This window comes from Peromyscus maniculatus, chromosome 5 (assembly GCF_049852395.1).
Source record: "Peromyscus maniculatus bairdii isolate BWxNUB_F1_BW_parent chromosome 5, HU_Pman_BW_mat_3.1, whole genome shotgun sequence".
Classification (NCBI taxonomy): domain Eukaryota; kingdom Metazoa; phylum Chordata; class Mammalia; order Rodentia; family Cricetidae; genus Peromyscus; species Peromyscus maniculatus.
This window is the reverse complement of record NC_134856.1, coordinates 144,634,233-144,650,146: the sequence shown is the minus strand read 5'-3', so window position 1 is coordinate 144,650,146 and position 15,914 is coordinate 144,634,233. Positions and strand designations below refer to the sequence as shown.

Genomic DNA, 15,914 nt, shown 5'->3' with positions numbered 1-15,914 from the left:
CTCTGACATCAAACTATACCACATTTTTTAATTCTTTTACTTCTAAAAGTTTGATTTATATTTATAATTTCACTCTTGAAAATATGTTTCACTCCCTTTTTAATACAAGTAATCACCTTTGTTCCAGCTACAACATGTACTCTTTGCATTTAAATTACTACTATGAGTGGAATGTGGTGATACAAGCTTGTGATCCCAATAAAAGTTAGAGACAGGACATCAAAGTCATCTCACTCACAAAAGGAGTTCTAAGCCAGGCTCATCATCTCAGCTTGAAAAGAACAAGTTGAATAAAACCTTTTCTTTCTTTTTTTTTTTTTTGAGGGAGGAGGGGGGGAAACAACCACCCTACTGTATGCTGTATATTTGTGCTTTGTCGTATGTATTACATGGCTTTCAATAATGCCTACACTGTTCTACTTTATTACTCTAGAAAGTACCAAGTGTGGTGGTCGCACCATCTGGTGAGAGCTAGTGTTCTGCTGTTTTTATTGTTTGCCTGAATATCACTGTGCAATGTGGAGTTAGAGAAGGTTTTTCAGAGATCACTGAAGGCACCAGTTTGTAAATCACCAAATGGACTACATTTTTATCAGCCTGTACCTTTTAACTGTTTCCAAACAGAGTCCAGACACAAGTTGTCACCTGTGCATACATAAGAGCTACAAGAAACTAATGGAGCCCGACTAACCTTAGAGTCTACAAAGACGTGACCAGAGAAATAAAAGGAGGTTGGATTATGAAGACATCAAGATTTTCTGAGCACAGTATTGTTGCTGGAGGGCTTCTCTCCAGGCTCCACCAAGCCCCACAGTCCCACAATCCTTGTATAAAATAATCACTCAGACACTTATATTACTGATAAACTGTATGACCGTGGCAGGCTTTTTGCTAACTGTTCTTATATCTTAAATTAAACCATTTTTATAAATCTATACCTTGCCACATGGCTGGTGGCTTACCAGCGTCTTTACATGTTTCTTGTCCTGGCGGTGGCTGCAGTGTCTTTCCCCCTTCTTCCTGTTTCCCCAATTCTCCTCTTTCCTTGTCCCGCCTATACTTCCTGTCTGGTCACTGGCCATCAGTGTTTTATTTATATAGAATGATATCCACAGCACAGTATAGTGTAAATCTGTTAGTCACCTCTGTGTCCCCAAAACTCACACAACAACCAATACATGTTAGGTCTAAAATAAATATTTTAAGAATATGTGTCTCCTTTGTGTGTATATTATATACATGCTTACACATATACATGTATACACATCTACACTTTTTCTTTTTGAGACAGGATCTCCCACTGTAGCCCAGGGTGGCCTTCCACTCTTGAGAACCCTCCTATCTCAGACCCCTGAGTGCTATGGTTACAGGTATATGCCAAAACCACTAGCATATTTTATTAGGTATCTGAATAATTGATAGTTAAGAGTCTAATCAATTCCTGAAACAATATCCTGTCTTAGTTGTTATATAACCTTGTAGTAAGTCTTACTATCTGCTATACAAGTCCTCTCAACATCTTCTGTCTGCTCCCTCCTCTTGGTCCTTGACATCTCAGTAACATTTAGACCGGTGTTTCTCAATTTATAAGTTATGACCCCTTGGGGGTCGAATGACCCTTTCACAGGGGTCTCATATCAGATATCCTGCATATCAGATATTTACATTATGATTCATAACAATAGCAAAATTACAGCTATGAAGTGGCAATGAAAATAAATTTATGGTTGGGGGTCACTACAACCTGAGGAACTGTATTAAAGGGTCACAGCATTAGGAAGGTTGAGAACTGTTTTAGACTTATCTTCTATATTCCTACAAAACAGAAATCAACAAGCTGGCTGAGTTACACTGGCGTTTATTTACTGAATGAATTCCAGGAATGCCTGCTTCAAATCTTCACAGCAGCCTCTGGCTCACCCTTATCCTTCAGAAAAACTGACTAACCACCCAACATGTGGAAAGTGTGCTTTGGGAGCCAGACTGTCTGTCTCTGGGCCTCAACTTCTGGACCCTGACTGGTGAGCACTCAAGTCACAAGGATGGCACAGGAAGCCTCAGGACCAAAGTGGCCCTGACTGGAAGCACCTTCTGGGTGACTGACCCCTATGAATTAAGGGGCCACCATTGTCAATTTCCCTAATAGAAACAGGCAGAAATACTCAGGGCTTTTATATGAATCTCAAATCCTGGCTCAGAGGACCCTGGGAACCAGACCATAGCAAGCCTGTCTTCCTAGCTGTGCCTCCCCGGGTGATGCTCTAATAGCAATGTACTTGAGCAGGAGACAGAGCCTGGAGAACCATCTCCAAGGCAGGTGACACCACTGAGTGGCAGCCCTGGGGAAGGACACAGCTAGTCGTCTCTGGAGGCTGTGAGTCTTGTTCTCTGCTGGGCTGGACATCTTCACGGTTCTGCCTCCTGGAGCCCAGCCCTCAAGCAGGCTAAGGAGTAAGGACAAGGTGTGGTGTGTATAGCTTTGGGGAGACCATGGAGGCAAATAAGGAAGAAGCAGAGGAATGACTGTCTAGGTGCTCCTGGGGTAAGCAGCAGGATAGGGCGAGCATCTCACCCCTCTGGGATGAAGGGCCGAATCAGCTCTGGGTTCAGCAGTGACTCCTCAAGAGGCCGGTCCACATGGAAGTCATGCACATGGGGAGGGCCTGGGTGAGCCTTGGGTGCAGGTCCCCCTGGGCGCTGAGGAATTGGCAGCTCAGATGGATGAGCAGGCAGAGGAGCTGTGAAGAAGTACTGATGCAGAAGGGCCTGAGGGTAGCAAATAAGGGTCAGTAGAAGAAATCCAGTCACTACCAGGCCCCAGAATCATTCAGCTGACTCAGCAAACCTTGCCTGTGTGCCTGTCTGGAGCACTGTTCCAGCAGCTGGGAACATGGCAATGAGCTTAAAAGTCTTGCCAACAGAGGAAGGGGCAAAATGCATAGTATGTCCTCAGCTATAATGATAGCTTGTTGTGTAGCTATTTCCTCCCAATTGAAGCATTCCCTCTGGGCAGGAGGCTCCTTAAAGACTCAGGAAGTAAAGAAAACTCACAAGTCCCAGGAAGCACCTGAAACTGAGACTAGACTCAGGTCAGATTTGTTATCAGTGTCTACCTGGAGTGAACAGACACTTGTTCATGTCTCCCAGGACAAGTCATATAACAGAGCTGGGGAGAAAGGCTGAAGACCAGAGAGATGCTGCAGGATTTGAAGGGTTAGGACACAGGAGCACAAGCCCGAGGGAAGGAGCAAGCACAGGAGGGATAAGGACATGAAGAGCAATCGGATAAGGTACGAGGGAGACAACACTCACACCTCCAACACCTGTAACTGCATGAAGGAACCACTGACAAGAGAGAGGAGATGGACAGAGGGCAAGGTCACTGACTACTCTCCTGAAGCCTCCTGAAAAACACCCCATTGTAAAGTCCCATCTCCTGGGGTTCTGAGAGTCACCGACTTGGCAGGGTCCCATGGCTACTGAGGGCAGAGTATCAGAACAGTGACCACAACCTTGAACCTTACCTGGGAGGCTGCGATACGCTGGTGTGGAGGGTAGAGGAGGAACTGACCCAGCAGGTCCAAGGCCTGGGGAGAGGCGTCAGGCAGCACCTCCTCCAGGGGCACTGGTGCCTGCTCCTTGAAGGAGATCTTGTTGTAGTCAGGCAGCTCTGTGATCTCCTGAGCCCAGAAGAGGAAAAGGCAATGAGAGCAGCCCCTGCCTCACCACTCCCGATGCACTCAGGTCAGGGCTCATCATCACCCACACATGCTCTCCGTTAGCCCCTCTCACCCTCTCTGAGGCCCACTCCTTGCCCAACTTGCTGAAATGCTACCCAGACAAAACCTGGCCCTCCTGCAAGGCCAAGAAAGTGATCTTCATTGATCAAGGGAGGCTGGGGCCCTGGGACATCTGCATAAGGAGTCACTTCCTACTGGGGAATGCCCCCCACCCACCCAGCAATGGCTGCTACTAACCGGCCAGATGCGAGGACTGGGGGTGCCCAGGATGCGAAGCACGCAGCAGAGTTGCTCGATGTCATTTTCTCCAGGGAACAGAGGGGACCCATTCAACAGCTCTCCCATAATGCAGCCCACAGCCCTGTGGATACAGATCTAAGCAACTAGACATCTCACACATGGGTGATCAAGCTACCCACAACAGCACTAACACTTCATGCCAGGGTCAAGGTCCAGAGGTTTCTAGTGCAGGCATTATTATTCCCCCTCAGACATCAGTTCTAGAACAGAGCAGCCCCTGACAGCTCCAATACAATTAGAGCCTCATGTCTGGGACACCCAGCTCCTCCTCTGTTTTGGGGGGCAGAAACGCAAAATAACCCAAACCTTAGACCTCTGAACACCACAAATTATCTCCCTAGCCCCCCAAAATGCTGAGCCTTCATACCTAGGGACACTAGCCTCACTCTAGCTTACCACTGTCTTATCCTCAAGTCAGATACCTAAACATACCACATGCCTTGTTCCTCAGACCACCTCACCCTCCATTCCCAGAAGCCTCCTGCCTGAGATTACCACTCTCCTAACCTTCCCCCAACAAACTCAAAAACATCAGGGTGAAGAACATAGATCCCAAGCTGCTCAGACTAGTCTAACCAGAGAGGACATCCCCATGGCACACATTGCCTCATCTACCCCAAGTGTCTCACCATAGGTCGACGCCCTGGTCATACTGCCGAGCACCATACAGGAGCTCAGGAGCTCGGTACCACCTGGAGGAAAGGGGTTTGAGATCACAAGTGGATTATTGTTCTGACGAGAAGCTACAAGTTCATCCCAGCCTCATAGCCCATGCCTGGACAGAAGGTACAGAGGTGTCTCTTCCCCAGTGAGAGGACTGGAAGGGATACAGCCCCACTACCTGGTGGCCACCTGATGTGTGTAGAGGCGACCACCATCTGGAGAGAAGACCCGGGCCAGGCCAAAGTCAGCTATCTTGAGCTGGCCTGAGGCACTGATGAGCAGGTTGGCAGGCTTCAAGTCCTGTGCATACAAAAGGAGATATCAGTCTCCCCTGTACCTAGACAGGGTTTCAGGACAGGGAAACAGGCAGCCCAGCCACCATCTCCTCTAAAGCCACAGCCCTGGCTGCTGACCTTAAGACCCCCTGACTGTACCCTCTTCAAGGATTAGCTCACTCTAGCCCACCGCAGCCCTTGTTGGTACTGACCCGATGCACAATGTTGTTGGCATGGCAGAACGCAACGCCTTTGAGCAGCATCTGCAGGTAGCTCTTGACCTGTGCCGGGGCCAGTGGCCTCTGGGCATGGCGCACCACCTCTGCCAGGTCCGACAGCATGAACTCAAAGGCCAGCACAAACCCTGCACCATGTGGGAACACAGCCTTCAGCTGCACCACCTGGGGAAAGAAATCCTATCAGGCTCTAAGCCAATGGTTCTCAACCTGTGGGTCTCCCTTTGGCAAACATCTATCTCCAAAAATATTTACATTATGATTCATAATAGTAGCAAAATTACAGTTATGAAGTAGCAATGAAAATAATTTTATGGGTGAGGGTTATCACAACATGAGAAACTGTATTAAAGGGTTGCAGCATTAGGAAGGTTGAGACCACTGCTCTGGACTGCCTCCAGACCTCCTCTGCTCCTGCCCCACCACCAGCAGTACCATCAGCCAGGCCCTGACAGAGGGCCAGGCAAGCAAAGACAGCCAGGGAACTCAGGGCTCATGGTGCTCTGCTATCCAGAGACAAGTGGTCTCCACTCTAACTCTCCACTAATAATCAGGAAAAAGGTCAGAAGGTCACTTAGTGGGCAGCAGCAACCCACTGCTCAACCCAGCCCACTCACCTGCAGATCACCTGGAGAGGCACATTCAAGTACCAACTGTCACCCATTTCCTCTAGGAACATTAAAGCCCAGCACCCTGGGGACAGAACCAGGAATCACATCTTCCCTGGGACTGGGACAATGAAGATACATCACACAGAGTAGCTACCAAAGTCTTAAGGCCCAGCTGCTCAGAGCAGCCAGCTAGGATGCAAGGACTCAGGGGAGCTTACAGAACAGGGAATAAATGACCATAGATAATAAAGGGAATATATGTTTAGGTTCTATAAGGTGTAGGAATACAGGGCAGTGTGATTGTGAGAGAGCAAAGAAAATGTGTATACTTTATTAGAAGGGTTTGGTCAGGGGTAGGTCTGGGGAGGAGCCAGTTATGCAAATGTCAAGGAAGCAGGTCTGAGCAGGGAAAGCAGAAAGAACAAGGCCCTAAGGCTAGCAGAGATGGCTAGAGGGACAAGAAAATAGGTGTCTTTTTGGAACAGTGGGGAGGAAAGGACTTGAACTCACTATGCAGCATAAGATGACCTGGATCCTCCTGCCTCTACTTCCTAAGTGCTGGGATTACAGGTGTAAACCACAACATCCAGCTGATGAACATTTCTGTTCTGTCCTGTGCTCCTGAAACCTAGACAGATGCTAGTCCCTGAAGGGACACCTAAGAAGTGGTAGTTAGTGAAGAAGATGATAAAGGCTGGGGACAAATCTATTTTTTTACACGTCTTTGTGTTTGGGTGTATGCGTGTACATGAACATGTGGAGAACCATGGCTGAAGTCAGGAGTCGTTTGTAATTGCTCTCCACATTATCTGTTGAGGCAATGTCTCTATTGAATTCAGAGCTTCATCAATACGCTGGTCTGACTAGCCAGCTTGCTCCAGGGATCCCCCATCCAGTACCTTACAAACTTTGACTCACAGATGGGGTACCACACCCACCTGGCATTCACCTGCTTAACACTGTCCACTGAGCCATTTCCCCAACCCCCTAGTGCATTTTTTAAAATGAAAACTTTGGGGTGGAGAGAAAGTTCAGTGGTTAAGAGTACTTGTTGCTCTTGCAGAGGTCTCAGGTTTGGGTCCTAGCACCCATATAGTAGCTCTCAACCGTCCATCACTCCAGTTCCAGGGAATCTAATGCCCTCTTTTGGCTTCCATGGGCACCAGGCACACACACTGTACACACACATACATGAAGGCAAAATGTTCATACACATAAAATTAAATATTAATTAGTTAGTTAATTAATTAAAATGGCAACTTCAAATAGCTGGCTATCATCAGTATCCTTGTGGACCTTGCACCCCTGTCCCCCACACAGGCTGTCTGGAAGGACCTTTAATTTTCAACAGCAACAAAACAGAAACATCTTATTGGGTTTTTTTCTAATAAATAATCATTGGACAAATTAAAACATACACCTACATTCAGATAGTACACAATTTATAAAGGAATAAGAAATGAAAATATATCTCATCTACAGTCAGTCCTGAAACATACACCACCAGAATTCACAACACACTAGCACCCAGACATACACCAGGTGTGTGACCTCCTACTGATTCCATTACACAATGTTCTCAGAAAACAGACTGGGACCAGTTCCTCAGTGTCACCGGTCCTGTGCACAGGTAGGACTTTTAGGAGGCCCAGGGAAAGACTACCAGTGGCACTCAACCCAAAGTCTTCACTGGATAGCTGAGGACCCATGAACTGATGCTGAAAATGAAACATTCCCCTTGCTTAACAAATTCCTGACACCTACTTTGAAAAGCAGGAAGAACTCAGGTGAGCACACATAAAGCCTTTAACACACCTGTAGAACAAAGTAGAGGCTCAGCGGGTACAAGTTACTGAGAAATTAGTGTGGGGACATAATTTAGCAGCACAGCACCTGCCTAGCATTGAGAGGGAAGGAAAACAGGAAGGTGGGAGAGGTGGGGGAGGGGCAAAAATGAAAGGAGAGAGAAATCACAAAGCGAAATGATGAAGGAGTGTGTGAGCACTGGGTGAGTAAATGAGGGGGGGGGGGCGCGAAGTACTCAGGCAAACAGTGGACCTGGGAGTATTAACAAGGGGTAAGCAGGCAGGAGCAGGGAATCCTTTAAAGTGTATGTAGGTGTTAGGGAGGGAATGGGAATGAGTGAAAGAGGGCAAGAAGCTGTCTTGGAATCTGCCGCCCACGGTCTTGTCCACCGCAGCCCAGCCTGCCCACCGGAGCCCAGCCCCACTCACATACTGACTGTCCTCGATCTCCTGCAGAGCCTTGATTTCCCTTAGGGCCTGGTTAGGAATGCCATCTTCCAGCCGCCGCAAGGCCACCTTCTTGAGGGCAACGATCTCTCCAGTCTGTGCAAGAAAGAGTGCAGACACTGCCAGAAAACCTTCAGCAAGGGAGGGCTGGGAGAGAACACACCAGGAACAAGATACCTACAGAGATTCTCCACATCCCCAACCCTCCAGGTCGGGAATATCTAAACCGTCCGCTAGGGGATGCGCTCCCGCAGTCCCGCCGCTGGAAGTGGGATCACTACAGAAGGGACCGGGACAAGCAACCAGAGACCCCTGAGGCCCGAGCACTGGGAGGTCTCAGCACTAAAAGGCCGCAGCTCGCGGCTTGAGGCAGGGGGAACGCAGCGGGCACCCCTCGGACAGCGCGTGCGGCCTGGCCTCACCTCTACGTGCTTGGCTTTGAAGACGATGCCGTGGGCGCCCTCCCCGATGCGACCGAGGATGCAGTACTGGTCCATGTCGGCCAGCGGCGCCCAGATCCTCCACTGCCGGGATCCAGCGCGGGACAGAGCGTGCAAGCGTTGCCTAGCAATAACGTGTCTAGCAGCTGCTCCCCACAGCACGTGACCGGAAAGACCCACGCTGAGCTCAGTCAGGAATCTGCATCCCCACTAGGCAGCACTTTCCCAACACTTCGGCAGTCACCGGAGAATGATCTAACTCCACAAATCCGGCCACGGCGCCACGTGACAAACGCTACTGCGTGCGGCCGGGAGGGGCAGGGCCACGCAAGTGAAGGGTGTGTTCACGCGCTCAGGGGCGGGGCCTCTGCTAGAGAGGTGCCGCGGGCTGGGGACATCCAGAAGCAGGCAGGAGTACCCAATGCAAGAATCTAGTCTGCCACTAGCTGCAGATGATCCTCTTTGTAACTGACTCAACCTAGTGTTGGAGACAAGCCCAGAGCTGAGTCGTGGAGAATCACTTGGGCCTCTGATCTCTCCACTAGGCATCATGAATCCAAGTACCTTTTAAAAGAGCATACTAGGCCTGGGGATGAAGTGCTTGCCTAGAGTTCACAAAGCCGTTGGTTCAATTCCCAGTACCACATAAACTGGTCTCACTAAAGTACATATGCAGTCCCAATACTTGGCAAGGTCATCCTCATCTACATAGTCAGATCAAAGCAGCCTGCACTGAGACCTTCTCTCAAAATAGAGTGAAATGCCCAATAAGCATGTGAAATGACAGCATCCCTACTAATTATGAGAAATGAAATCAAACCACAGTAAGGTATCTCACACCCTTTAGGATGATTATTATCAGGAAATTAGATGATAAACAGGGTGTGGTTGCCCTGCCTATAATTCCAGTACCCAGCAGAACGAGGCTAAGAAGATCTCAAGTATGAAGCCAGTTAGGCTATGGTTAAGTGCGAACATAGTAAAGAGAAATCAAGAAAGGCAGAGGAGGAGAGGGAAAGGAGCATGCTCCAAATGCTGGGAAGGCAATGATGCAGAGAAATACAACCCTTTCGTGCTTTTGTTGATATGTGCGCCAGCATGGTGACTCATTCCTCCAATCCCAACACTAAGTACACTAAGGCAGGGGGATTGCCTCAGGTTCAATGCCAGCATGAGCTACAGTGTGAGACTGTCTCAGACACAAAACAAACAAGGCCTTTAAACAGAGTGTGAGGCTGGGCCCTTTGGAATGGCTGTGGAACCCTCCTCTGGGCATGAAATAGAAGTTTTGCAAGCCCTGTGCACACTACTCATGGGGCTAAATCAGGAAAACAGAAAATTCAAGATTGGACTGCAGTGTGAGGAAGAGCCTCAAGTTAAAAAGAAAAAAACAGATGTGGTGTACTCCTTGTTCTTCTAGCACTTGGGAGGTAGAGGCAGGAAGCCCAGGAATTCAAGATCATCCTTGACTTGATGCTGAGTTTAGCTCTAGTAGGCTAGTTACTTCTCAGAATTAAGGAGAATGTAGCATTGACATCCAAACTGATACACTGTATTTTATTATAATTTCATATATGAGGACACACCAATAAGTAGAGAAAAATCAATATGTCAGCTACCATGCCTCTCTTTTTACTCATAATATCATGAGAGCGTCTTTTTTCTTTCTTCCTTTTTTCTTTTTTGAGACAGGGCCACATTGTGTAGCTCTGGCTGGCTTAGAACTCCGTATGTAGAGCAGGCTGGCCTGGAACTCACAGAGATCCACCTGCCTCTGACTCCCAAGACAAGACTATTTTCTTAGAAGAGTTTGTCCCCACAATATTGTGAGTTCCACATCTTTGCTGAAGCCTTTCCTTTTGTTCATCAGTAGCCAGTATCTTGAGCTGAATATGTATAAAGTCCTAAAACAAACTTTAAAAAAGGAAATAAAAACTTCTTATACTTAAAAATAAAAAGTATCAGCCCACTACCAGGTGATACAGCCTGTAATTCCAGTACTTTTGGATGCTGAAAGGCAGAAGGATCATGAGTTCAAATCCAGCCTGGACTACAAAGTAAGACTTGTCTCAATGACTGAGAGAGTTCTAAGAAAGGAAGGAAATCAGTTTTCTCCAGGGATAAGTCCCCTGGTAGGTTATCTAATACCAAGTGGTCATACCTGTACATAAGAGCAACACTAAATAAACTTAGTCCTATATAGATAGATATACATATATGTGTGTATGCATACACTCGTGTATATCTATACATATACATATACATATATGCACATTTATGCATGTATATATACATATATGTAACAATAATAAATAAAGAAGAGATTATTAATTTAAGAAGAAATAAGGGGAGGCACAGGAGGAGTTGGGAATGAAATTATATATAGTACTCATTGTATAAAATTCTCAAAAAGCAAAAAAAAAATGTATTTAATTTGAGAGAGAGAGAGAGAGAGAGAGAGAGAACTGTCTCCAACTGACAATAGAGATCAGAGAAAGGCAAAGTATTCTGCTGACACCTAGTGTCTGAAGTATGGCAGGCCTGAGCAGTCAAAACTAGGAACAACATTTATTACCTGCCTGGTCCTTAGTTATTGTGCTTTGTTTCTTTAAATGCTCCAGATCTTTTCCTTGTTGCTATGACCCACCACCCCAGCAAAATGGCACAGCTGACAACTATCAAAACCTGTAAATCAGTAATATTGGTTCGTGTCAACTCTTGTGTGCTATGCTCTCCACTTGAGTATGCGTGTCAGACTAGAGTTGTTGGTTGGAGTGTGGAGTGACAGCTCTAAGGGTGCAAGAGTGACATAATACATTGGTGGTGACCAACAGTTCTCCATTAGACTTACGGGAACAAGAGGGAAACCACACCTGGCACTAGAAATCGAGCTAAATACTCAGTGTGTGATAGCTATTCTTGGTTGTCAAGTTGACTACATCTGGAATTAACTAAAATGAAAGCAACTGGATATACATGTGGGGGACTTTTTTCTTAGTTAAATCCTTTGAAGTGAGTCCAGACTACATAAAGGGCATGGAAGAAGGAAGCTTTCTCTCTCTTTGCCTGCTAACTTTCAATAGCAAATTCATTTCTTTCACTAGCGTTAGAACCTACTTCTTCAGGATTCTGGCATATACTGAAGACCAGCTGAAACATACAGCCTCATGAGATTTTTGGACCTTCCTTGTTAGCCATAGCCTATAGGCCATCTTAATTAATCCCCTTTAGATAGATAGATAGATAGACGGATAGATAGATTCATTTGTTCAATAAATTCTGCCCTAGAGAACCCTGACTAATACACAGTGCTAGTCAAGTCAGATTCAATTCCTAGCACCCACATGTCAGCTCATAACTGTCCATAACTCCAATTCAGGATTCTAAACCATCTTCTGAGCTCCTCTAGCATCAGGCATGCACGTGGTGCACAGACATACATTTGAACAAAACACCCACTCTGTTCAGGACAACTTAGTTAGCCAGTGCTTGGTCAAACTTCTGGAGTCTGACACCAACTGGTTTATTTTAGCCATACTTAAGCACAGCACAATTTTGGAAGAGTTTTCTGATGACAATTAACTCAATTCCATGTGTACAACAAAGCTTAAGACATGTTTACATTAAAACTCTTTACAGAATACACATGGTTTCTTCCATAAAGATGTTGACTAAGAAACAATGTTCAAGATAATGGTCTAGGTAGAAAGACTGAGGTGGACATAACACCTGTGGCCATCAGGATTGGCCTGGCCCTGAGATAACAGAAGTTACTTAGGCTGTTGTAAAGCACAGGTGGTATCTCTCATAAGGATGGTTTTATGGACTGAGAAGCAATGCCCAAGATTTAGTAAGGGTAAACAAACATAATATTCTGGGGGATTCTGGTGAAGCCTGGCCCTACAAACAGCAAAAGATCACCAGGTTGTAAACTACATCCTTTGCCAGCATTCTGGGTAGAAACATATAAACTTCTCCCTCCTTTGAAGAGACAGCATCTGTGTTTTTATACAAGGACCTTTTTATCTGCTACAAAATAAAATAAATAAATCTTTTTAAAAAAACTGGTTTGTTTGGTTCTTTTTGTTTGTTTGTTTTGTTTTTTGTTTTTTGTTTTTTGTTTTTTTTTTTTTTTTTGGTTTTTCGAGACAGAGTTTCTCTGTGTAGCTTTGCGCCTTTCCTGGAACTCACTTGGTAGCCCAGGTTGGCCTCGAACTCACAGAGATCCTCCTGCCTCTGCCTCCCAAGTGCTGAGATTAAAGGCATGCGCCACCACCGCCCGGCTCAAAACAAAACTGTTTTTTAAGAAAGAAAAAAAGGAAGCACGGAGCCAGTGAAATGGCTCAGCAGGTAAAGGTGTCTGCCATGAAGCCCGACAACCTGAGTTCCATCCCCAGGGCCCACACGATAGAGAGACTGAATCCTACAGGCTGATCTCTGACCTTCGTATATGTACTGTAGCATGAACCCAACACACATACACACACAAATTAAATTAAAATGTAATGAAAAATGTTAAAAAAGCAATTTGTAATCAATCTTTATTATTCCCTTAAAAGTATATGAAATTATCTTCCAGGAGTAGTGGTACCCACCCTTAATTCCAGCATTCTGGAGGCAGAAGCAGGCAGATTTCTGTGGACTCAGGGCCAGCCTAGTCCTACAAAGAAAGTATCAGGGCTACACAGTGTCTTTAAAGATATCTAATCGTGCATAACTGCTTCATCCCTAATAACACAGGTTTGTGAAAGCTACTTCTGACCCAAATGCAGGGATATGGCTGCACTGTGTGGAGCTAAGGAATCCCTGAGTGAATGTGTAAGGAATAGATGAAGTCCTGCGTTAATATGTATTAACTTGCCAAGCGATGGTGGCGCACGCCTTTAATCCCAGCACTCCGGAGGCAGAGGCAGGTGGATCTCTGTGAGTTCGAGGCCAGCCTGGTATCCAAAGTGAGTTCCAGGAAAGGCAAAAAGCTACACAGAGAAACCCTGTCTCAAAAAAATAAATAAATAAATAAATAAATAAATAAATAAATAAATAAATAAATAAATAAATAAATAAAATATGTATTAACTCATGTCAAGGACTCAGTGCCTCAGACCCAGGGAGTGTTTGGGTCAGACTCAGGTGGATGCAAAGCCTTCTTCTGGTCTGAGTTTGAGTATGTGGAAAAACTAGCAACTACAGCTTCCCTCTCCTGGAGGTTTACAACCTGAGACTGCTGGCCTGCAGAGACCTCCTACCAAACTGGCTAATTAATGCTATACATAATAAACCCCCTGAGATCCTGGGTTGTCTCGTAGTAGGTACACCCCACCAGTGTAGCATGTCCCACCCAATCCCAGCTTTTCAATATGTGTCTGTAAGTCTGTCCTTTCTTCATTCACTTGCCACCCCACATCATCCCAGCCATGCTGGATGTAGCACTGCCTGACCCACAAAAGATCAATACCTACTGAGTATGTTAATTGTAAATTAACTTGAAATTTTAAATAGGGGGCTGGAGTGGTGGCTCAGTGGTTAGGAAGGCCCCCAAGTTCAGTTCCCAACCCCCACATTGTGGCCCATGCAGTAATTCCAGTTCCAGAGGATCTGATGCCTCTTCTGACCTCTGTGGACAACAGGTGTGCACACAGTTGCATGTACATATGTGCAGGCAAAGCAATTATACACATAAAATAAAATAAATATTTTTAATTCAATCATGCTTATGTAAATATAATTTGTTGTTGTTGTTTGTTTTCTGTGACAGTGTTTCTCTGTGTAGCCCTGGCTGCCCTGCAACTCACTCTGTAGACCAGGGTGGCCTTGAACTCAGAGATCCACTTGCCTCTGCCTCCCAAATCCTGGGATTAAAGGAGTGTGCCACCACTGCCGAGCTATGTAAATATAATTTTTAAAGAAATAATATCTCTTGTTTAGACCATGGTTTGTTAGAGGCATGAAAGCTTCAAGAGGACTGGCCACCAATCAAGGAAGGGGGTAAAGCAAAAGGCCAACAAGAAACATCACAAAGCTTGTGTGTGTGTGTGTGTGTGTGTGTGTGTGTGTGTGTGTGTGTGTGTGTGTGTTGTATATATATGTGCGGATGTGTATGTGTGGGATGTATATGTGTATGTATGTATGCATGTATGTAGTGTGTATATGCCTGTATTTGTGTGTTGAGTGTATATGTGTGTGATGTGTCTGTGTGTGTGTGTGTGTGTGATGTATGTGTGGTGTGTGTGTGTGGTGTGTATGTGATATTGTGTGTGTGTGGTGTGTGTGTGATGTATGTGTGGTGTGTGCTGTGTGTGTGTGGTATGGGAGAAGTGTGTGTGATTGGGGTGTATGTGTGTGTTGTATGTGATGTGTCTGTGTGTGTCTGTGTGTATGTGTGGTGTGTGTGTGTGTGTATGTGGGGTAAGTGTGGTTGTGATTGAAGTGTATGTGTGGTGTGTGTGTGTGTGTGTGATGTGTGTGTGATGTATGTGGTGTGTGTGTGTGTGTGTGTGTGTGTGTGTGTGTATGGGGGGAGGGCATGCATATGGAGGCCCAGAGAGCAATACCAGGTGTCGTTCCTTGGGAGCCATCTACTCTGTTTTTGAGAAAGTCTCTCACTAGGACTAGGGTTCACTGATTAGGTTGGGGGGCTAGCCAGCAAGCCCCCAGGATCTTCCTGTTTCTGTCTCCCCAACACTGATGTACAAACTGGTGCTAGCACACCAGGCTTTTTGCATGAGGTCTAAGAACTGAACTCCAGTCCCCAAGCTTGCATGCCAAGCACTTTGCTGACTAAGACGTCCCCAGCCCATGACTGCTTTAAAGTTGCCTTTTCCTTGGTTTAGCTCCTATTTTTTCAGCACTCATAAAGTTCATTCTGACAGTTTTTCCCTTGGTTTTGTGTAGGCACAAGCCTTCAAAATAACCATAAATTGCATTAATGTCTGTACTGGCTGGTTTTGTATGTCAGCTTGACACAAGCTAGAGTCATCAGAGAAGAAGGAACCTCAGTTGAGGAAATGCCTCCATGAGATCCAGCTGTAAGTTATTTTCTCAGTTAGTGATCAGTTTGGGAGAGCCCAGCCCATGGTGGATAGTGCCATCCCTGGGCTAGTGGTCCTGGATTCTATAAGAAAGCAGGTTGTGCCAGGCTGTGGTGGTATACACCTTTAATCCCAAGCACTCAGGAGGCAGAGGCAGGGGGATCTCTGTAAGTTTGAGGCCAGCCTGATCTACAGAGAGAGTTCCAGCACAACCAGAGCTGTTACACAAAGAAACCCTGTCTCAAAAAAGAAAAAGAAAGGAAGGGAGGAAGGGAGGGAGGGAGGGAAGAAGGGAGGGAGGGAGGGAGGAAAAGAGGGAGGGAGAAAAGGAGGGAGGGAGGGAGGGAGGAAGGAAGGAAGAAAGGAAGG

The 15,914-nt window shown here is 46.1% G+C and overlaps 1 protein-coding gene across 12 annotated transcripts in view; it reads right to left on the bottom strand.

Annotated features, from left to right (window-relative positions):
* Positions 1-1,842: 1,842 nt before the first annotated feature.
* Cdk20 (cyclin dependent kinase 20) overlaps positions 1,843-15,914 on the bottom strand; it is a 58,528-nt gene continuing 44,456 nt past the window's right edge. For 7 of the 12 annotated variants that reach the window (XM_076573578.1, XM_076573581.1, XM_076573577.1 and 4 more), the window contains 8 exons: positions 8,060-8,173; positions 5,191-5,379; positions 4,882-5,003; positions 4,670-4,732; positions 3,978-4,101; positions 3,525-3,680; positions 2,573-2,766; positions 1,843-2,444 (listed from right to left, as the gene is read on the bottom strand). In XM_076573578.1, coding sequence (XP_076429693.1) covers positions 2,195-2,444; positions 2,573-2,766; positions 3,525-3,680; positions 3,978-4,101; positions 4,670-4,732; positions 4,882-5,003; positions 5,191-5,319 — 1,038 coding nt within the window. In that variant the 5' untranslated portion in view covers positions 5,320-5,379; positions 8,060-8,173 and the 3' untranslated portion in view covers positions 1,843-2,194. Of the gene's footprint in view, positions 2,767-3,524; positions 3,681-3,977; positions 4,102-4,669; positions 4,733-4,881; positions 5,004-5,190; positions 5,380-8,059; positions 8,174-8,258; positions 8,422-8,499; positions 12,570-15,914 lie in introns of those variants that run through there. The other 5 variants (XM_076573583.1, XM_042278645.2, XM_042278641.2 and 2 more) reach the window with 4 other exon arrangements.